At 33.5% G+C, this 25,306-nt stretch overlaps 1 protein-coding gene across 3 annotated transcripts in view; it reads right to left on the reverse strand.

The window, feature by feature from the left end:
• The window catches only part of SPOCK3 (SPARC (osteonectin), cwcv and kazal like domains proteoglycan 3), a 511,232-nt gene that overhangs the window by 307,276 nt on the left and 178,650 nt on the right, over positions 1-25,306 (reverse strand). For all 3 annotated transcript variants that reach the window (XM_054553197.1, NM_001131658.1, XM_054553196.1), the window contains 1 exon segment: positions 4,911-4,956. In XM_054553197.1, coding sequence (XP_054409172.1) covers positions 4,911-4,956 — 46 coding nt within the window.

Raw genomic sequence — 25,306 nt, forward strand, 5'->3', positions numbered from 1 at the left:
ATCAAAGGCTCAGAATTTACATTTCTAAATGACTGAAATCACTTTCAGAAAATACTGTAATCATGTAATCATCCTTGCATGTTGCCTCCACTGAATTTCAATACCGGGAACACCAATTTTTCCACTAGAAAAATGCCAAAAGTCCCCAAGCTCTTAAACAAAGCAGCATTATGATACCACCATGCCCCTATTGTGAAGCATGGATCAGACCTTTCTATTGTTTCAGAATACTATCAATAAATGCCATCTGAAAATATAAAAAATAAATGATACTCATGTAAACAAGTAAAAATTAAAGGCATCTTAGAGACAGCCAATATTGACATTGTCTAATCTAGATAACCTATTCCTTAAGAAGCGTAATAATAATGCATTTTAAGAAGAGGAAGCTAAGTTAGGGGTGCATTTCCTCAAACACTAGTCTTTTTCAGTTTCAGAAATAATTACGCCCATAATACTATGAACAGCTCTGTTCATTGAAGGGAGTAAAAGCTCCAGATGAAATCTCAACTGCTTTTCCTTTGTAGCCAAATACTGATTGCAAAAGGACATATCAAGCTGTGACTGTTATTATATGTGAGACGTTTTGCAAATGGATGGAAAAAATGATGGGAATCAGATAAAGCTCTAAGAAATGATTCTGAAGCGATAAATACAATGGGTAAGTATATGGCTAAACACATGACTGCCCTTCCAAAGAGCTGGTTATTTTTTTCTTACAACTGCCCCTCTCCGGACCCTCTAATCCTTGCCAGAATGCTTCCTCTAGTTATAAGTTTAGCTGCCATGTATCTGTCTCTCATGGCTAGATTATCTGATCTGCTTGAGTTTAGAAATGGTTTCCTCACATACTTCCTCTTCGGGAACTTTCATTGAATTATCTGCAATCTTGGCCACACGCTGTGGCTCACGCAAGTAATCCCAGCACTTTGGGAGGCCGAGGGGCAGATCACCTGAGTTCAGGAGTTCGAGACCAGGCTGGCCAACATGGTGAAACCTTGTCTCCACTAAAAATACTAAAATTAGCCAGGTATGGTGGAGGGTGCCTGTAATCCCAGCTACTCAGGAGGCTGAGGCAGGAGAATTGCTTGAACCCAGGAGGCGGAGGTTGCAATGTGCCGAGATCAGGCCACTGCACTCCAGCCTGGGCTACAGAGTGAGACTCCATCTCAAAAATAAATAAACAAAACAAAACAAAAAAAAGAATTAACTGCAATCTAATGAACCAGTAGGAGTTAGGGTGCCCTTCCTGAGAAGCTCTGATTTAAGAAGAAAGCACACAATGAAACTGCTGAGAAAAGACAGAAGGGTGCTGACCTAAGCCACAGCTACACTTCTTGCCCCTAATTCAAGATCCCCAAAAATGTGCAGGAGCAGGAGAAACACATCAAAAAATGAAACAGGTTTGTTCTTATATCTCTGGATCTCTGTATATTGATCTTCATTTCTAATCTAGTCATAATAATTTACTGCCATGGCAGAGACCAAGTAGGGACACTCCAAGCTCCTTTGGATAGCAAAGTTAGGAAAACCTAGAAAGCATATTTTCCTTCTAAATCTTTCACCTTAGGACACCTAGAGATTTATGATATTTATCATGTGCTGGGGAAAACAACATTTAAATAAAAGGCGATCCTTATAGATAGGGTACCTCAGTTCAAGCAGATACTCTGAGCAACTGTCAAGATTCACTGCTAGGAACTTTACTGATGTATCCGTTACACACCAATATCAATCCATGACCACAAACAAGGCAGATTTAACACAGTGAATGGAAAGATGTGAATATTTATTTTTGAAAGCTACAGCATATTCATCTAAAGCATTGATTAAATTGTTTAAAATCTTCATTTTCCCTTCAGTTTATTTATCATAGTAAATATAGCAAAGCATATACATTTTATGCCTTATTCAAGATGTATGTCCTCATCAAAACAATTTTTCAGGTAATTTCTGTCATGTCAACTTACGATTAACTGCACTAATAAAGAGAAGTAATATCACAGAAAAATCAGTGTGGAGATGCCCAGACCAATATATTGTTGGTACTGGTGTGCTTTAGTTCATTTTGCAGCAGATTTACCATCATCAAAATAGTTTTTACTTAAGCTCATTTGAAAACATTTTATTTCCCCAAAACTCTTACTGTTTTAGTGGTAAAACATAAAGAAACTAGAAAAATGACTGATTAAAAGAAACTTAAATGAGATGAAAAATACGTCACGGTTAAACCAAAAGTAGATCAGGTGTACACGAACAATTAGTTGATTTTATCTTGAGGCAAATTTGCAAGTGTAAGTGTGTCTGTCCAAGTGTAAATATGTAATCGATATGTTTATGTATGTATGTATGTATTGGTACGCATATGTATGCATATGTAGAAAGGAGTTTCATGCTGAGAATTTACACCATTCATATTATAAAATATTAATTAACATTTTCATTGGTGATACTTTAATTTCTGCATGCTTTATGGTGCATTCTATAGAAATTGAAGTAAAAGATAACTTTAAATGGATATATTAATTGTTAAAATAGTATAAATACTGGTATAAAAATATAATGACAAGGTAACTTTTTCTTCACTTTTTTTAGGAAACATGCAAACCTCTTATAAATGAAATAGGGAAAATCAACTTATAGTGATCTAATATGGATGTCCATAATTCAGTGAAAAACATGGTAAATTAAAAACTAAAAATACTCATAAAAAGTCTTTTAAATGATTTTATGTTCAATACACCAATAAGCTTTTGAAAATAATACTTGAAGGAAGAGTCTTTCATCAAAAAAAGCAAGAAACGTACTAGAAATGAACATATCTCATGTCTTTTCTATCTAGATGATGGACACTATTTAGATGGAAATAGGATTATTTTGCTCACTCCTCAGTGTGGTCTACAACTAGGTTGGTTAATTTGACTCAAAGCCGAAAACAAATACACATATCTCAATCTAATTTTTGTTTTATTTTTATTTTTTTGATACAAAACTTTCTTACGTGTTTATCAACTATATATGTTCAAGAAATCAAAACTTGAGATCAGATAGTCTAAAAAATATTGTTTTAACATATAGAAATAAAGCTTTGTTCAAGTAAATGTGCATTTTTAAAGCATAAACTTCAAAATATCATCAGGATGCCATTATTTCTTGTTAGTGTTATCATATGCATGGTAATATTGCATAGCAGTTAGGAAACAGGTTTGGGGGTTCAGACTGACTGAATCTAAATCTCCACTCTGCCACACTGTGGGAATATAACCTGAGCAGAAGCTTAACTAACTTCTTTCAATATCTTAACTTCTTCATCTACCTTGCAGGGTTATAACAACTAAATTAAGTAATATATATCAAACACTTGGAGTACTGACTCAAAATAGGACATTCTTCACAAACATTAGCTATTATCATGTCATAAGCTTATCCCTGCCTGATAAACATAGTATTTTTGTTAGTAGGTTAAAAACCTCTCTTAATATTAAAGCAAATCAATCTTGTATCATTAATTGTTTGGAAGACTCTCAAATAGCATTCTTTTTTTATGAGAGATAAATTGCAATTCAACACATTGTCATGCACACATAAAGGAAAATAAAAGCATCTTTATTATAACTGGATGCACCAAGTATGACAAATTCCATAGCTAACACCCATTTTACAAGGTTTGTGATTCCATCATAAAAATTCATTTCCCAAGAAAGCCAGTAAATAACATCTCTGTCTGCCTGTCATTATTTTTTTATTGCCTGTGTTTTAGAGCATTGGCTTGACTTATTAGTAACAAATTCAACATTAATTCTTTTAGAATTTTGAAGTGCTGATCTCACAAACAAACACTGGATAATAGTGAAATCAAATGAAATATATAAGAAAAAAAGTCATTTTAAGAAGATATTAGATTTGAATGACTGCTTCAGACTCCATGTTAATACCAATGTGGATGATGGTCTATGTCTAGGTCCACACAGGTGGTTTCTCACTCATACAGCTTGGTTGTTGTAGCATTCACCCCAAATATTCAGTAAAAATCTGGTAACATAGCAAAATACTCTGAGCTCCTTTAAATAACATATTGTGTCTTCATCATCTAATCACTTACTAAACACTCTTACAAAGATTTCTATTTTTAAGTCTGACTGCTTCACAAAGTATTATCTTTTACTATATACTCTCTGTAAAGAAGAAATTTTTTTTCTACTTTGCACAGACTATAGAAAGTTACAAAAAGAAACTTTAAAAGTAAGATACTTTTTAAATGTGAACTTCAGTAAACAAATCTCTTTAGTCATTTATTTAACTATGATTGCTTGGGGCTTGATGTGCCCATTCTCATTGCACATGTAGAAGTATTTTCATTTTCATCCCTATTTCCTGTTTTCCTTTTAAAGGTAAGTTAATCAGAATTGCGAACTGTTTGAAAGGAGGTGGGGAAGCCCTAATTTTGTATAACATGTTTCCTTTTGGGGCTTGTTGAGACCCCAGCTGAGTCTAATTACTAATTTACTCGTCTTAAAGGAAACCTTTTATTAATTGGAAAAGAGGCAAAAAAAAGCCATTTGTTTTAAAAGTTTGTACAAACAAATCTATTGCCCAGTGAATGTACTTGAAAACTGGATGAAGTGACTTGTATCTACTGATAAAAATAAACCTGGTAAGGTTCAGAAGCCCAAATCAGTCATCTAAAACATGTATCTAAAAATAAAAGACATCCTGACATAATCATGATAACTAATTAGCTTACTTCTTAAAATATTATGCTGAAATGTAAGTAATTATTGCATAAATTTTTCCACTTATGTAATCTCTTCTATTTAGTATTTTCAAGCCTAACCAGACAATAAATATCATTTCTAAAAGTACAATGATTATGAACATGTAAAGATTTTTATTTTAAAATAGATTCTTACCCTGATCGAAGGGTTTTCCTGGACTCCAAGTGCGGAAATCATCATCCTAAGGGGGAAAATAATGTGAATTGAGTGTATATGAGTAATTAAAATGCAAGGGTTCATATAAAATCTAAAATTAAATATGAAACACAGAAGCTGTATACAAACCTCTACTTCCTGCAATGGCAAGCAGCAAATTATAAAATAAATAAATAAAAATAAAAAAGAAACAAGAGAAAAAGAATAGTTATCAAAAAGGAACACACTGTTTTCAAGTTACAGAAATGTCTTTCAACAAACCTGTTCATTTTCATTGCAAGTCAATGGTTACTATAACAATTTAACTATTTTTGGTTGCCACTTCTCCTAAATATTACAATGCAATATTTTCAATTACAATTCAGTGCATAATATAACATGCAGATAATTACCTAAAGCTAATAAGCTATAAAGTATCTTACCAGTTTCCAATTATACAACTTCATTGTCCCCTAGTACAACAGTAAGTGGAACTATTAATTTAGCAGGGAAAATACCAAGTGATTCTGCAGTGGCCCATGGAGTGGAAATATGCTTTATGCAAATCATTCTCTTGCTAATCAAATATCTAAGGAGTTCATCAAAATGCAATCTAGAGGTTTAAAAAATGCACACCTAATTAAGTCCTGCCTAAAGTTTAATTCTTTAATATGGAAAAGAATCAATGCAATATGTTTACAATATACTTAGTAAATATGACAGTACAGCACAAATGTAGGGCAATGTATACTGAAAAGAATTTTTAAAAGTAGGGCCAAATAGACTATGTCTATTTATTTACTGTTTTTACCACTCTAAAAGCGTTATAGAAGTTCCTCATTAATATCATATTTTATTGTAAATTAAAAAGATGTCACTGTTGAAATTAACATACTGTTGTCACTATGGTAACCTGCCAGAAGAGAGTAGCACATCATGGTGAAGCTGTAACATTTCCAAGCTATAAACTGTTTGACCCACTCAAGTCAGTTAATTGGAAAGCTACAGAAGCTACAGAATTCAAAAAGGTAAGCAGAGATTCTTTCTCTTTGTATAAATGTAAGGGGCATAAATGCAGTTTTGTTACATGAATATCACATAGTGGTGAAGTCTCAGCTTGTAGTGTAACCATCACCTGAATAGTGTACATTGTTCCCATTAAGTAATTTCTCAGCTCTCACCCCTCACACCGTCCCACCCTTCCAAGTATCTCATGTGTATTATTTCATACTCTGTGTCAATGTGTACACATTATTTAGCTCCTACTTATAAGTGAGAACATGAGGTATTTGACTTTCTCTTTCTGAGTTGTTTCACTTAAAATAATGGCCTTCAGTTCCACCCACGTTGAGGCAAAAGACATAATTTCATTCCCTTTTTATGGCTGAATAGTATTCCATTTTCTTTATCCAATCAACTGTTGATGGGCAGTTAGATTAAATCTAATATATTTACTGTTCTGAATAGTGCTGTGATAAACATACGAGTGCAATTATCATTTTTATATAATGACTTATCTTCCTTTTTTGAATCTTCTTTCTAGCCTCTTTTTAGTGTCTCCACTGTATAAGGAAGAAAATGTAGCACTGAATTCAGTCATAGAAATAAATGCAATCCTTTAATTTATTTATGAAAATTTTAAATTAAGTTTCAGAAGTTTTTTTAATGTGACTAACAGTTAATCACTACCTTCTGTAATTGCAACCCACCAACTTCAATTTTTTTTAAAAATGAAACAAAAAGAAAAAAATGGCATCACTGTAGTTGATATATTTATGTCCAGATAGGGTTATATCAAGAGGAGGGCAAATTATAGCAATCTATACACATAGATTTTCCACTAAATTATCTAGGATTAGATTAAGAAAGGATAATGCTACTGGATAATTAAATAAAAACTGCTTATGTATTGTCTTTAAAATATTTTTAAATACAATTATAGCATGATACAATTCTTGGAAAATTAGACTTTCAAATTAAATTACTCCACTAAATGTCTCAAAACTTGAGCTGAGCAACGTAACATACTCATTTAATATCTTTTACTTTTAAAAATGTATCTTACTATTTGAGGATGATGACTATGATTCATTCTAAGCATGGAGAGGAATTGGGCAGCTACAGTTTTAGGCCTCTCCTGAAGCAGAACAGAAAGCTAGACATGCACACGTGAGTGATGGATTTGGAGACAGGCAAACCAGAATTTTAAGTCTGGCTCTACCACTTATTAGCTGCATCACTTTAGAAAAGATGATGGCCTAGACTATCCTCAGATTCCTGTGATGAAAGTTGGAAAAATAATATCTACCTATTTGAGGGGGAGATATTGGGATTAGTTATCAAATGTGTAAAATGCCGGCACAGTATCTGGAATAAAGGAGGTGCTAAATCTTCATAGCTACTCATAAGGGTCGAGTTTATGTCTGTCAGTGTCTTTGGGCAACACCATGGACAAGCTGTCATTACTGCTCACCAAATTGTTTGTTTTTCTGATTTCTTAACAAACAGCCATAAACTCCTCCTCCTCCTATTTTCAAATCCAATGCCCTCTCCAAAAAAAAAAAAAAAAAAAAAAAGTCAAATGCAGCAAATTTTTAAATACCTACATTTATTACTATAGTAAATGCAAGAAGAAAAAATGTTTTTGCTGTCATCTCAGACTATACTGACATGGTACAGCTACAAGTGGCAACACCCAAAAAGATGTGGCTAAGTTTTTATTGTAATAGTGACTCCATTCATATAAACATCACAGAGCCCAAGAAGGTGAAAAAGGGGTGGAACTGACATTGTTAGCACTGAAGTCAGATGATGTCAAAGCGGCATGTTTCACACAGCACATAGTGTTTGCAATACTGAACACCTGCATAGATGAGCAGGAATTAGGGGAATGTATATTTAAAAACCATATAATTTTAAAATCTAACCTCAACCACATTTAATGATCTTCCTTCAGAATAACATGGTCAAGCTTGGTTCGTTTGGGACCACAGCTATATAAAAATCTATAATCACAATTGTAAAACATAAACTTGGTTCTCTTGGTTATGTCAAGGACAATCTCGAAGTCTGGCCACTGTGGAGATCAGACATATATATGATGGAAATGCAAAGTAGTCCCACTACTAAGCCATTTTTAGAAATATTCTTTGTGTTCTCACATCAGTAGACTTGTTTTCTTTAAATTAAAACAAACAAACAAACAAAAAAACAAAAAACAGTTTCACCTCATTAAATCTTAGGAATTTTGCCAGGATGAGAAATAAAAGTATTTTCACATAAGTGTTCATTCAGGCGCAATTTCTTGTTTCAAAACATTTGTGTGAATATTGGTTGTTCTCAGGCTTCAATTTATATCCAAAATAAGCCAACCAGGGATTTAGAAAACAACTACAAGAGTTGCCCTCAATTGGAGAAATTCTGGGTTTAAACGACTGAAACCAATCCTGAATGTTTCAAGAGGCCAAATTGGATTATTGTCACACACGTTCAAAAACTTATGGAGTGAGTTACAGAGACCATTAGAATTTAATATTAAACCATTGCCAACTTCTTGTACTTACAGAAATAATAACTGTAAGTTTTCCACAAAAAAAAATCTACATAAAAATTGGGTTTATGTGTTTTATTGTTTAAACTGTCTTTTCCCTTGTGGTTTTAATGTTGCATCTTTTTCTCTAATTTTAAATAAAATATATGTGCACTTTATTGAACACACCTATGTATTGTAGAGCATAGTTTCTCAGCCTTGGCATTATTGATATTTTGAGCCAGATAATTCTTTGTTGTGTTAGGGGTAGGGAGACTATTGTGTGCATTGCTCGCTATTTAGTACCATCCTCTGCTTCTACTCATGAGATACCGGTGGGGATACTACTACAAGGTGTGACAAAAGGGAAGTTTAACAAGTTATTGCCAAATATTCTCTGGAAGAAAAATTCACTCATTTGAAGACAGCTGATGCAGAGTTGTTGGTAAATAAAGACAAATGAATCAAAATATCTTACAACAAAGTACTGCTACTAGTAACAGATTTTCTCCACAAATATAATATTGAAAGCATATTAAACATTCAATTTTAAATGCAGATTTTTGTGTAATATTTTATTAAGAACACTTTACAACTGTATGAGTTTTTTTCTCCAAAATATTTAACGGCTATATAATACTCTTTGGTATCGACTTGCTGTCATTTATTTAACTATGCTGTCATATGTCTATGCTCTATGCCTTTATATTACTTATCATATTTAGCTATAATAAATAACATACGAATATATCTGACTAAATTTCTATTTTCTTATAAATACAGAATATAAGTTCAGCAAGGTGATCAGTGTAAATAAACACCACACCCAGTATGGAGAAGCTAGTTTCCTGTTCCAATAACTGGTTACGACTAGACTTTGTACAGGTGAAGTGGGTCGGAAGGATAAGCTTACATGGAAAGGTTAACTGTTTGGTTCACTTGTGTCCACACAGCTACATCTGTACTGATAAACTCTCCCACTGTCTGAAGGAATAATTTGGATTGGCATAGAACTAGGTCAGAGATTGCTTAAGCATCCTCATAGAGTTTGATACAGAATCAGTTGGGAATAGGAGATCTTGATGCCCAAAAGCTCCATAAACACCTACAGATGAACATAAAAAGAGTAATACTCAGGCATTATGTTAGCCATTATTAAGCCATTTAGGTCATCCCAGCGGCTATGAAGAGCTGTTTCGGCAATAACATCTTACTAAAATCTATGTTTAAAAAAAAAGTTTACAAAGCACCACACTTTTAAATATTACTAAACAGAGACACTATTGAAGTCTACTGAACACAATTTTGTTGTATATTTTCACTATTTTGCAATTTATGTTAACTGCTATAAAGTATTTTAACACTATAGAAAAAAGATCACATCATTATAAAATGAGACACAGAGGATAATGCTTTTGAAGACACACTTCAAATATAAAATGAATGTCAAAGTGATGATTATCAATGGTAACTATTTTTGTTACATTATGCCCATATTCTAAGCAAATATGACAGTCCAGTTGTGGGTGGGGTATAGAATATTCTGGTCAATCTATATGAAAAGAGTTTAGCTGATAATATTCCTATAGTATCTCACTTTCTTACCTGAAGTCTGATGTCAAACTATCTAGGATTTCATATAAGACCTCTGTATAGAGTCATCCAATTGAAATACATACAAACCAACATTAAATTCAGCTATGGTACTGCCAACTATATTTATTGACACTTTATTATTAAAATGAACATCTTAGCAATACATTCTCCCTTAAAGTAATAGCAGCAATGCTATACTATACCCAAAAAGGAGACAGGCTTTTACACTAGTACTGTCTTACTTTTTTCTTTTTAATTCAGAGTCCCAATTTATGTTACATTGTTTACTCTAAGGCATTCAGAATTATATTTTATTATGTTAATACTTACTAATTGTATTTCATTAATGTATCACTGTTTAAAATGTTTAAAATGTCATTTTTCTTCTTGTCCCAAAAATGAATACCTCACTGTTTAATGAGTGATCTCGTTCACATAACAATTGGCTCCTATTTCAATTAAATTAGGATGAAAAAATAAAAATTTAATAAAATGCTAAAAAGAATAATTATGAAGATCTAAGGATGAATTTGTCCTGGAAGAAATTTTCAAATTTTAGCTTAACAGCTTCAATTAATATATTAGAATGAAAAATAAACATCAAAGAAAGCAAACAGCAAGGAATAATAGAACATCAGGGAAAAGACCAAGCTTTTAGAAGAAGAAAAGTCTAGGCTTGAATCCTATATCTACCATTTACTCTGATATTTCAACTCTGACTTTCAATTTTATTTTCTGAAAATTGAGACTAATAATAATGCTGTTAAGCTTTGTAAATATTAAATTAATGTACACAAACTATTAATATAGTTCTAGTTCACAATATGCATTTAAAAATGGCACTAATTATTTTTATAGCCAGGAAAATATTCTAGTAATTGTCATCAATCATTATGATGCTACAAATGAATATGTTTATTAAATTATATCATGTAAAAATAAAAATTTTGAATAAAATATATGGTATATTTTAGGAAGATTATAACATATGGAATAGGTGGTTAGAAAGCAGATTTTTGACAATTCCATTGTGACACCTGACCTTTGACTTCTGATACCAAATGTACATAAATTATGACCTTATTAATCTTCCAGTGTCATATCAGACTTATGATTTTATTTTTTTCAACTGTTCCAGTAAATATTTATTGTGTTCCAATAGATTCTAAGGAAAAAGAAAATTGAGTGGTACACAGCTTGTGACTTCAAGGAGCTCAGAATCTAATGTGAAAGCCAGATGCATTCAGAATGGACTAAGTATGTAAAGAGAAACCTATTCAAAGCATATGGGAGCAAGCAGAGAAAACAAATAAAATCTGAAATATTGCTAGTGAGAAGTCTTCATGGCAAACCTAACTTATAAACATGTCGATATAGGACATAGGAACCCAAAAATTTAATTTCCCAAGGTATCTGAAGTATCACCTAGTTCTTCCTAAATTTAGAGATAAAGAATCCAAGGCTTCTGTTGTATAGGCATAGATGATCTCCAAAGACAGCCTTTATCAATGGCTTTCCTCACTGCATATTCATCCTGCTACTTACTCATAACAAAAGATGAATTTTCATCCTCCTCCCTTTGAATAGCATATGGTTTTATGACTTGCGTGACTAATAATATATGGCAGAATGGCATTCATGACATTCTTGTGCTAGTTCATGGGAAACCTTTCATCCAACCACCATAAGAGAAACCCAAGCCACACAGAGAAGCCATTTGTCTGTATCTCCTGCAGGGCTACCAGATGACATCCAAAATCAATTGCCAACCATGTGAGAGAACGATTTTGAACTTTCAACTAACTCAAAACTCAGCATCCATTTTACTGCCATCACTTTAGAGACTCAAAGGGAGAAGCAGCCAGCTAGGAAAGTCAGAACATGATATCATAAGATAAAAATAATAAACTGTGGTTTTAACCCACTACATCTTGGGCTGGTTTGTAATGGGCTGGTTTGTTGCAGAACAATGAATAGCTGGAAGGTCTTCAGGCCATACAATTAGTCAATGGTTAAGATGAAAAAATATACAAGATCTTGAGTCAGGTCAAGCGTATCTTTCATAACAGCGCATCTTCAGATACACAGATACAGAACCTCCAAACAATCCCTTGTTCACAGGATTTTGCTGTAATTAATCACGTAAATCATTCCAATGTCATTCCTCTACTGAGGATCTGATGCTAAATGTTGGTTTTAGCCTTAGAAAATGGTTATGTAACCCTGTAGAAGAATCTTAGAGAAAATCCTGAGGAATCATGTGGTAACTTGGCTCTGCATATGAATGTTAATCTGTATTCCATCCATATTTCTCTGAGTTTTTCCTTCTTACCCACTGGCTTGTTTTCCCTTCTGGATTTTTCATTCATCCCCTACTACCCATCAGTTATTCTGAATCCAAACTTACTTTCCTAACTCCCCAATCTGGACCCACTGGTTTCTATTAAGTCTTGCTTGAAAGCAACAACCATCACTGTTGAATTATTTTTTCCACAAGCCAGAAAGTGGAAAAACAGGCCTAGTCTCAAATTCCACCCAAATAGAACATAATTACAAATGCAACAAAAATTACAGAAAGTGTTTTGGGACCCTAGTCTTCTCCAGGAAAGAAAAGATTGGGCCAGAAATCCCACACTGAAAGATCCTACTTTTTCCCAAGGAGTAGGTCAACCAGCCAAATACTCATAGTTGTGGGAAGTATAAATGGCAGGGAGACCCCTGATTTTTAACCTTTCTACAACCATTTTATTTTCATTCAAATCTCCATAATCAAAGTTTAATATGCTATTGTTTCACTTATTGACAAATACTTTGTTAATCTTTACATATCTATACACAAATATAAATAATATAATGATTTTGTAACTCTATGCTAAGGAGTTGGGAGGGAAATTTTCTATGATTTCTGTATTATGTGATTATAAATCTCCCAAACCCTCTCAAACCAAACTTTAGAATTTTCCTATTATAATGAACTTTTATTGCTTCCTGTATTTTGATAGCTCGGATAAATCATAAGGCATTGCTAGTTCTAAAGCTAAAAAATAGCAATGGCAATCTGTTTTATTCTGAAATATGTTATATATTATGGCATATATATGATCTCATTTACACATCTCATCTTATTATGGGAAGAATGGCTAGCATAACAGTTAAGCCAATAAATTTCACAAAAGAGGAAACTTTCCTGTGTAGAAATACTTAATACATGATTTGATCACAAAATAGATTAGGTAAAGCTTTGTCTGGGTATAAAGGAATTATCTATATGAGACAAACTATCTGCTTCAAGCCCCCAAGTGTCACATTTATTACCCAGGTAGCACTCATTTTCCATGTTGTGTCCTAGAATCCTGAAAGAATTCATTTATAACACTTTGGTGAGCCCTTTATTTTTTACAGAGCATTTTATGCTCCCTGACTTACCACAGATTAAAAACATAAATAAAATAAATTGTATCAAAAGGACAGTGCCATTGGGACAATTCCTCATTTGTCTCTGAAAGTCTCTGAAAATTGAGGTTAGAATCTCTCTGAATATATAGAGAATGTGTACTGGTTAGTTTTAAATTGATATACAAAATTTATAATTCATTTATGTCAGAGAAAGACACAAAGAAATACTTTGCCTCAATAAATAAATTAACAACTTTTTGTTTGTTTATTATACTTTAAGTTCTAGGGTACATGTGCGCAACGTGCAGGTTTGTTACATAGGTATATATGTGCCATGTTGATTTGCTGCACCCATCAACTCGTCATCTACATTAGGTGTTTCTCCTAATGCTATCCCTCCCCTAGCCCCCCACCCCCTGACAGGCCCCGGTGTGTGATGTTCCCCACCCTGTGTCCACGTGTTCTCATTGTTCAATTCCCACCTATGAGTGAGAACATGCGGTGCTTGGTTTTCTGTCCTTGTGATAGTTTGCTGAGAATGATGGTTTCCAGCTTCATCCATGTCCCTGCAAAGGACATGAACTCATCTTGTTTTATGGCTGCATAGTATTCCATGGTGTATATGTGCCACATTTTCTTAATCCAGTCTATCACTGATGGACATTTGGGTTGGTCCCAAGTCTTTGCTATTGTGAATAGTGCTGCAATGAACATACATGTGCATGTGTCTTTATAGTAGCATGATTTATAATACTTTGGATATATATCCAGTAATGGGATCTCTGGGTCAAATGGTATTTCTAGTTCTAGATCCCTGAGGAATAGCCACACTGTCTTCCACAATGGTTGATCTAATTTACACTCCCACCAACAGTGTAAAGGGGTTCCTATTTCTCCACATCCTCTCTAGCATCTATTGTTTCCTGACTTTTTAATGATCGCCATTCTAACTGGTGTGAGATGGTATCTCATTGTGGTAGGAACTTTTAAATATTAAGAATCTTCATTGTAACTATAAAGACATTAACACATGTAAAAACATTTAATAAAAATAGTGGCTTGAATTTATTACTCACTCACCCTGCACCAGGAACTGTTCTGAACACTTTACTCTCAATAGCTGCAAGAGGTAAGTGATTCCATCACTCCCATTGTACAGATGGGAAAGTGAAGCAAAGAGAGATTACATGATCTGCTAAAGTTTACACAACTATTTAGAAGTACTCTTGAAATTAGAACCCCAGGAGTGTAGCCCCAAAGTCTTCATTTGAAACCATTCCAGCATACCACAGGTCAGCAGCCATGATGGCCTATTGGCCAGGCCCACAAATTGTTTTTGTAAATAGAGTTTTATTAGCCACACCCCTTCTTTTACATGTTATAACTGCTTTAGTGCTTACCACAGCAGAGTTCAATAGTTATGACTGAGGCCATAAGGCCTGAAAAGCTTAAAATATTCAGTATCTGGTCTTTTACTATACTATCTTATACCATCCTATACTTCACCCACAAAAGAAGGCTTAAAAAAATGAGAAAGCAATATTTAATGGAATACTTCTCTATTTACATATAGGAAACAAAAAATCTTTTGTTGAGATGGAGAAGATGTTTATTGTTCTTAAAGAACATTAATTTTAAGAACGTTAATAGAATTTGCATAATTCTATTCTCAAATCTTAATGTCTCTAAATTTTCTAAGTACTTTTATTTTTCTTTTCTGACCATCAGTATCTCATCTAGCTTTGGATACAATCTACAGATGAATTTATCATATTTTTAGAAAAAGAAATCATTATATATATTCTGAAACCAAGGAAAATAAGATTATTAAAAGCTTTATGATATACTATATAGAAAAAATTTTAGACACAGGTTGCAAATATCTATTCCACATTTTCATGATCCTCAATTTAAAATGAAAATCAAAGGCTAAATTAAGGTCAAGTGCCTCTAAGTACTAAAAATGTGCTTCTAATCCTAGAATGCGTCTTAGATTAGTAAATCAAAACTTTAGATATTGTTTACTCCTTAAGCAAAATAACAATACCAATATTTCCATATTTATTTTGCATTCTTTGTAAAAATTTATGTTTCCATATGTGCAATAAATATTAATACATTTGTATTATATTAATGATGTAAAATATTTATAGTATTTCCATAATTTTACATTTGATATTTATAACATTATCTTAGTGTTCATAATTCATAATTTTAAATCATCTATAATGCTAAATATTGAATGTAGTTTATAAGACTTTAATTATATCATCAAATATAAATAAATAAATTTATATAACATAAAAATGTTAAATGCATGTCCATCTGATTAAATATTTTCATATAGAGTCAACAAAAATACAGTGCTGTTCAAAATTTCAACTAAGTACTGTATAAAATAAATAAGTCATCATAAATGAAAGTAAAATAATAGTTATCTTTTTAAGAAAGTACTATCCTGAAAAATGGTGCATTCATTGTTTCATTATTGAGTCAAGAATGTATTTCTATGCTTTTTTTCCCCTCTAGTAGCAAAAATAAGCTCTTTCATATTGTATACTGGTTAGGTATTAGGGAGGATGTATTTATAACTGAAGTTAATTATTTCCCTTTGAGTCCTTTATTGTGATTAATACCTGTGAATACCTTTTTTGAACATATCTGTTTTTAGACACAAACTAAAAGCTGTTTTGTTCCCACTGAGTTTTGATTTTTGTTTTTAAGATGCTATTTTTAATTTATTTCATTGTTGTTATTTGGTTTCTACATGTATAAATTGAGAATCTGATGCATAGTTGCTATTACCTGTAGTAACAGTGTTATATTCATAGTTCATGGCTTCTAAAATCTTTAAACTAAAATATGATTCATTCTTATCTAAAAGCTTTGCTTTGTGACTATTATATCCTTTATTATCTCTTTAAAATTATATAAACAGAAGACTCTCAAAACACCCTTTGCACTATTCAAAAATTTAGTGTAATGTGTATATCTTGGAGTTTGTCCCAATATTTAGTTTTAGATTTCACTTTTTTCAAAACACTAAAATAATACTGCCAAATAATCAACACACTTTCTAAAAAAAAAATAGCTAGTTTACCTGAAAGCTAAAACAGAATTATAATAATCAGTAAAGGGTTATGTGGAAGATAGTAGCTAACAACAGTTCCCAAGAATCCACTTGAGTTTGCAGTGGCAGTATGTGACTCACCCCCTTTTTCAGTAAAGATTTATCACTTGTGTATAGCTACAAAATAAATTATGCCAAAATTTAGCAGCTTAGAACAACAGACATTTATCTTACACTTTCTGAGTATCAGAAATCTGGGCATGGTTTAGTTGAACGCTGCTGCCTGCAACTCTTCCACGTGGCTGAAACTAAGGTGTCAACCAAGGCTGCCTGCTCTTCTGAAGCCTTGACCAGTACTTCACGTATTTGGGGGCAGGATTTGTTCCTTGCTAAGTTTTGAACTGAGGGCTTCAGTCTCACTGGCTCAGTTCAAGTTTCTTGCCACATGGGCCTCTCCACAGAGCAACTCACATCATGGCTTCCCTTACTGTGGGAACTCCAAGAGAGCGTGAGAGGACGGGTAATGTAGAATGTGGTCTTTTTAAAGCTGATTTCAAAATGACATCCTATCGCTATGGCATTGTTTTTGGAGAAGTGAGTAACTAGCCCAAATCTGAGCACAAAAGCATGAATACCAGAATGTAGGGATCATGGCAGCCATTTTAGAGGTTCTCTTCCACAGAGGGAGGGCGAGGAGTTGCTGGAAAATCTCTGGAAACTCTTTTTCTCATTTGACAAAACAGTACTTCATTTTTTCTATTGTCAGGATTTTCAAAGAAAGAGAGGTCAAATCTCACTCATTTCCTTTAAAAAATTTTCATGGATACATAATAGTTATACATACAGTACATATAATGTTTTGATACAAATTTACAATGTATAATGATCAAATCAGGGAAATTGAAATATCCATCACCTCAAGCATGTATCATTTTTGGTTTAGGAACATTCCAATTCCACTCTTAGTTATTTTGAAATATACAATAAGTTATTGTTAACTAAGGTTGCCCTATTGTGCACTCATTTTGTTTAATTTCAAATTCAGTAAACTTCGCTGTGTATGCCTGTACTATTTGGCAGCGCTTCTAAAGCTATTTGTCATGAGGAACCAATTTTATTTCTTTTTCCAATCGATTACAGAACAAACCTTTTATAAAATACAAGAAAATTCGCCACTTAAAAATTGAAATGAAAAAAAGACATGCAAAATACAAAGGCAAATTCATTGCTAGTAGAATTAATCAATATATAATTTTTCTGTCAAGTTGCTGTGAAAGCTTTTTCAATGCTGACACTCAATTTCTGCACCCATCCCACTCAGGTTACAGAGCAGCACCAATCTGTGGACCATTCTTTGAGCCACATTGATCTCTATGACATAGAGAAATGTAGTTAGAGATGTGTCTCCCAGACTTGCTGCCTCAAAGTTTGCAATTTCTGATAAAAATCTATGAATTCAACCAATAATAAAATGTCACATCTCCAAAAGGCTGTGAATATTTCAGTTAATTTGCTAGCTGGGAAAAGTACACTTAAATCATTTTTGCTTATGGTAAAGGGAGATAAACACAATAACAATATTTTGCTTTTTTTCTTTTTGTGTTTTAGAGATGAAGTCTTACTGTATGCCCAGGCTGGAATTCAGTAGCATAACCACAGCTCCCTGTAACCTTGACTTCCTGGGAATCAAGAAATCTTCCCACCTCAGCCTTGAAAGTAGCTAGGACTACAAGTGCACACCACCACACCTGGTCAATATTTTACTTCTATTTTGTATGTGATTTAGGACATATATCTGCTCTTCTCTCTTACATTAGTCTACGCCCATCAAGCAGCTATCAACAAATGTAGTCATGGAACATAAATATGTTTGCACATTTAAAAACTTACATTAAAATGAATCACAGCACTAACAAGAAAAGACATACCAAGCCGTTAAAATACATTGAGGGAAATGTATTTTAATGGCATATTACTAAGCAAAAGAAGTTAATCTATGAAGGCTGTATACTGTATTATTCCAACTGTATGGCATTCTGGAAAAGGTAAAACTATGGAGGCATGAAAAGATCAATGGTTGCCAGGGTTTGGGTGGGGAGAAGAATGAGACAGAGCCCAGAGGATTTGGGGAACAGGGAAACTATTTAGTGCCATACTATAATGGTGGATACATGCCATTATACTTTTGTCCAAACCAGTAGAATGAACAATATCAACAGTGAACCATAATGTAAACTATAGATTTTGGAGGCTAATGATATGTCCAGAAGGTTTATCAATTGTAACAAAGTGTGATCACTCTGGTAGGGATGTTGATCATGGAAGACCTGAGTACTGGAGGCAGAGAGTATGTCAGAAAACTCTGTGCCTTCTGCTTGCTCGATATTGCTAGGAACCTAAAACTGTTCTAAAAAAAAGAAAAGTCTATTATATTAAAAAAAAATCACAGAAAAATTTTATAACATAGCTAATATTATATAGTTTGCATTTTACATCTCTAATTATAATGAACTACACACAGTAGAAGATTTTAAATAATGCTTACACTCTATGCAATGGAAACCAATGTAAAAATTGTACCCTGCATGTTCACAAATATCCCTTATAATGATAATCTGCAAAATAAACAATTTTAAAAAACTGTACAAACTGCCTATTTTCTTAGATGTCCACTAATTAATTAGGCTTATGACCCACTGTGAAACTATTTTTTGCATTAGCCAATATAATACACAATAACGTATAACAAGAAAATCAAAAAGATGTGATTTGAGCCATCAGAAGCTAAAAATTAGAAACATTTTAAATTTTATATATTCTTTTAATAACTTAGCTTGCGATTTTTACATCCTTTTAGAAACATACCAATAAATATATGTTCACTATAATTAAGTCAAGTCTGCACATGAGATTAAAAAGAATATCTGGCAACCTGAGACTTATGTGTAAAAATATGCATGGAATTGAGTTGACATTCTAGACATTGCATTAAAATATGTCAATTGAGATCAAAATAAGAAGCAAAAAGTTGTACAGATGAAATGCACCAGAAGATTTCTCATTTCATTTTATATTAAGTGACTCTAAATAATATATGCATCTAAAATAATGGGATTCCTTCAGTATTTATTTTATGATTTGAAAATGTCAGTTTTAAAAGGATAATAATTTTCATTAAATATAGAGAGATAAGTTTTCAAAGGATAATCATTCTACATACACACACGCACACACACACACACACACACACCAAAATTCTTTAGAGGCAAATAATCCTGCATTGCCTACTATTTTGCACTAATGTTATCTCACCCATAACAGAAAAAAATGCTACAGCCCAAATGAAAAGTGTAGAAATGAAACTCAAGGAAATGCACAAGATGTTCTTATCTAATTGCATCTTAGCTCAAATTACCAGAACATTTTTAAGAGAACAAGATTCCCTTTAGAATAATCCTGTGTACGAAAGACAATCTCTATATTACATGTGTTTTAAGTTAGAAAAAAAGAAAGTTGCTTCAAATATCTAAGACATAAAATTCTGCTTCCCTGTTTCTTCTTTTGAATAAAAGAAAAAGAATGATTTTCTAATGTGTCCCAATACTAATATTTAACAAATAATTGGTTTTATCGATGCTCTGTACTCCTTATTTGCACCTTAATATGGCCCAAAGTTAAGTAAGTTTTGAATATTATAGACGAAAATATTACTATTGGTAACCATTGTAATGTATTTTATATATTTAATTTCATTATTTATTGCACTTATTACTTGCAGGTGAGTCCATTCATAAATGTAAGAGAGGAAAGAAAGGTGGAAGGAAAGAAGGAAGAAAAGAAAAAAGGAGGCAACATGGAGAGGAAACGTGGCTTTAATTTAACAAATTATTCCTTTAACACCTTTATGCCATACCATGGTAGCCTGTAACCACTGGAAGATGAAAATGCATAAACATAGCCTCTGCTCTCATGTAATTTACATTCTATATAGAGAGTCATGGTAGCAACATAATGTAGCTACGTATTAATACAAAATGTTAAACCTTCCTTAGTTTGACATGATCAGGGTCAGAATGCATGCTATGAGAGCTGTGGCTTAGGTATGATGTTTCATGCAGAAGTACTAACAAAAAGACAGAGATGCAAGGAAATACAGAGAAATCTAGAAACTACAGGCACTATCAGATCAGAAACTCTGTATTATCAGGTCATAATGTTTGTTACATAAGTATATACCTATGTATATCCAGATCATAACTCTGTGTATGCGTGTATGTGTGTGTGTGTGTGTGTGTGTGTGTGTGTGTGTGTGTGCAGAGGGATCTGGAATGTTGGGAAGGAATGGGGACGGCTATAGGTAGTATAGCAAAAGGTAAGTTGTCTAAGGTGAAATAGGCAAACTCATAATCAGAGTTGGCTTTGCAAGATATATATTTCTTATTTATTTCCAGATTCAAAGCAAGCCTAAGTGTTTTAAGGTTGATGTATGCATTCTGGAAAAATCAACACATTAACATATTTTCATGAGTCCTTAATACCTAGAGAGAGTTCAGGTATTAAGTTTTCTTTGAATAATAATAATAATAATAACCCATAATCACCCTATGATGCAGGTATCATCCTTTACCTCAATTTACAGATGAGAAGAGGTTAATTTTATTATGCTTCAATTTTCTAATATTTAATTTTATTATTTAATTTCCAAGTGCAAGTAGCAATCTGCTATGGAAAATAATTTAGGAATCCCAACCTAAATTATTATTGCTTATTGATTTACTCAGCAAATACTTACAGTCGTCTTATGTTGCAGCTCTAGGCAAAAGGTAAAGTGCCCCCTGTATGCCTGGAGCTTAGAGTCTGACTCTGGGGCTTTGTACTCAATACAGTTCTATATAATTTTTATAAATAAGAGAGCAGTTCTACAATCACTGGGATGATCTCAGTTTTTCTAAATTTATTCTATTTAGACGTTTACATTTTATTCTTTGCATCTCCAAATGGCATTTGGGCAAATCAAAAAAAAAGAAGAAGTCTCTAGCATTTATAAAGGTATATGCACAGAAATCTTAGATGCATATTCAAAGATACTGTCAAATATAAGAAAACGAAACACTGAAACATCTGTGAATATCTGAAGTACATTTTTAAAACACAGAACTAAACCTTATTTCTTTCCTCTTCAAAATGTGCTAGTCTTCAAAACTTTCAAAACTATTAATGACTTTTCAAAGCTTCCCACAAAATTGTTTTGTCAGTATCCATTCATGAGGAACGACCTATATCCCTTGATAGAATCTAATTTATGCTCCTTGCTGTGTTTTCTTTGAACATTCCTGGATTTAATTATCTGGAATAAACTGTTCCTCTTGACAAGAAATACTGTTTCTTGGTTTAATTCCATGTCTACAGAAATTTAGAATCAGCATCCAATAGAAATGGGGATAAATCTTTATAGACTAAACACACCAAGAAAATAAATGTTCATGGAACATGGTGAAAAGGGCCATTTCCTTAGTTTTCATTAGTGATTAGATGCCAAAAACACATAAGAAAGAAAAAAAATCAAATGTAATGGTCAACTTCTCTGTGAATGTGTGATTAATAATGCCAGTCAATTGAATCTTGTAAGCAGTTCAGAATGTTGTTAATTACAGTTCAGGGAAAGCAAATTCAATATCAAACACTTTTAAGAAAAAGTAAATGGGATTTTATGGTGTTGGCAACTGTAATGTATTTTGAGCAGTGCTGAGCTACTTCATACATTAGCATAGTTGTTTATGGACTTGGTGATATGATATTTAAAACGTACTCTAATGTGGGTATTAAATTAGATCAGAAACTGTGCCTACCAGTTTCAGGGTGGGAGGCCATATGTGCTATAAAGATAAAAGGATTTAGACAGTTGAAAAAGCAGTGAGTAGAGTTTAAAATCCCTACAATGAGGAAGTTGAGAGAATCTGCTATCTGAGGGGAGCTGGTAATCTCTCACCAAGCAGAGTTCTTGCAAAATGCATAGATGGCAAATTTGCCTTTAGCAGATGTTCTCCACTCCCACCATTTTCCAAACCTGAGTACTTTTCACGGATTTTGGCCTTAGAACTATATATGTACCTAATATTCAACTGCTTACTCTCTAAGATAGTTCACCTTGCAGGTGAAGAGACAATTTGCCATCAGTATTGTCTGACTTAGGTTCTGTTGCACTAGTGGCTGAGGAAGTGAGAAGGCATAAGAAGGTCAGTTGACACTAAGGAATGCCACTTGCAAACAAGTTTCCAATTGTCCCAACAATTAGTTCTTTTGATTGATTAACTTTCCTTTTATATTGCAAACATTCCCTGAGAACATGCAATCAGTCATTCCTAACAAGAAATTACAGCAATCTTGAGCAGTACTGTGCTTTTATTAACGGGAATGAGCCTTTCTCTCATCTCCACCGAAAGGACAAAGAGTCATTTAAGATCATATGCCATTTTAGGAAAGCAGAGCTCTAGGAATGACGTCTAAACAGAGTGTTTAAAAATCTATGGGGCACCTTGAGGGATTAGGTTAAGAGTGAGATTTAGAAGAGTAAGTGGAATGACAAAAGCAACAGAGGCCATGCAATTTTAACTCAGATTTTGATGGTAGTCATGCTATCTACCTCTACCTACCCGAGATAGAAAAATAAATAGCATGTTAGATTATGTCTTGCAAGGAGGCTGGGAGGAGGCACACCCACCAGAAGTCAAAAGGAGACCTTGAGATTACTGTTTTCTATGCCAGCTTCTTGTCTTATCTTGATGATTCTGTCCTATATTCTCTTTTTTTTTTTTTTTTGAGATGGAGTTTTGCTCTTGTTGCCAAGGCTAGAGTGCGATGGCGCGATCTCGTCTCACTGCAACCTCCTCCTCCTGAGTTCAAGTGATTCTCCTACCTCAGCCTCTCGAGTAGCTGGAATTACAGATGTCCTATATTCTTGATGTTGATATCCTATATTCTTCAAAGAATGCTTCTTTGAACCTCACCTGATAAGTCCCTGTTTTTGCTCTTATGCTGGCTTTTGAGGCAGCATGGCACAGCAGAAAATCTAGAAATAATACAGACAGGTAAAAGTTCTAGCTCAACAACTAACTGGTGAAGGTCACTGAAAAAATTATATACTTTTAGCTTCAATTTATTCAACTGAAAAACTGTGAATAATATCACCTTTGCTGGGCTTTGAAGATATTACTACATGGAACACATAAATACACCAAGCACAATTTCTGGCATTTAACAAACTTTCAGTAAATAAAGTGTTGATGTCTTCTTTTTTTTACTATGAAATAATGTTAAAAGGAAAAAAAAAAGTCAGTGGCTCTCCTGTTAACATTGTAGAGAGTCAACTCTCCATTCATATATTCACTCACTCACTCATGCATATTATGTTCATGTGTAGTTAATATGAAATAAAGACAATACTAACACACAATTTAGATATTTCTGCCACAACTCCACCAAAAAGGAAAAGCAAAACCAAGGACGGAAAAATACTTTTACAACAGGATTAAGTTGTCATTAAAATCTCTGTCTGGAGAATTCAAGTGGGAACTCTGTGAATGACTAAAGATTCAGTAGCAACATCAGCAGGTGGAAATACCTTGGGAAAGAGAGAGGGAAGGAGGGAGCCAAAAATAGGAGAAAGTCAAAGGGATGGCTAAGCAAAATCTACAGCTAATATGAAATTGTGAAGGAGAAAACATATAGATATAGAATGGATAAGGTAATAGGAGTAGGGAAAGCAGAATTGAGTCTTATTAAGATACAGGAGGAAACCAAAAGAACTGGCCAACTTCTGTCTCATCTCCTGAATGGCATTTCATTCCAGCCTTCCTAATGTCAAGCTGTAGTACAGTTTTGTTCCTCCCATGAATTTTTCATGCATCTCTCTTATCAACACATGCATCCTCACACTCAATATCCAATACTTAGGGTACCCAAGTGAATCTCTGTCCTGACAAACCCAAATCTCACAAATACATCATCTGAGTGATAATTTTCTTTAAATACTTTGGTATGAAGAGTTTGAAGCACATGTGTGCAACTTATGTTTAAAAGGTGCTTAGCACTTGATTAATTAGCATTTGAAATCCCCTAGTCAGGAATCAATATTCATGTCATAGAAATCTGCACAAGAAAGGTAGTTAATTACCTAGTAGAAGTTAGTCATATGGTTGGACAGAAAAAGTGTGAGCCCAAACCCCTTGTGTGATCTGTTTGGTTTTATGCCAAATCTTTTACAGAAGTTGCCCAATATGACCAGAAGATCAGTTGGTTTTGCCTTTACATGGGAGTTTTGTAAACTACTGCTAACAGGCCAAAACTGGCCATTGTCTGTTTGTAAATAAAGTTGTATTGTAATTTGTTTACATATTGTCCATGACTGCTTTGGGGACTTCAACAACAGAGTTTCATAGTTATGAGGAATATCTATGGAAAGATATTCAAGGACATACGAGCAGGCAATATGACTGTTTTATGCTTGTTTACTAAAATGAAGTTGGATGAATTTAGACTAAGATTTTCTTATTCTCATGTCTTGGTGAGGTTGTGGGGTCAGGGACCTACAGCCTTCCTTGATCTTTGTTCAGTTCTTAGTTGTAACACAAATCTCAAAAGAGTGCCATATTGGAGGTTTTTCTTCCAGGAAGGAAGGAAAGAGGGAAGGAAGGGAGGAAGGAAGAGAGGAAGGAAGGAAGGAAGGAAGGAAAGAAGAAAGGAAGGCAGGAAGAGAGGGAGGGAGGGAGGGATGGAGGGAAGGGAAGGAAGGGGCAGAGAGAGGAC

This window comes from Pongo abelii, chromosome 3, assembly GCF_028885655.2.
Source record: "Pongo abelii isolate AG06213 chromosome 3, NHGRI_mPonAbe1-v2.0_pri, whole genome shotgun sequence".
NCBI lineage: Eukaryota > Metazoa > Chordata > Mammalia > Primates > Hominidae > Pongo > Pongo abelii.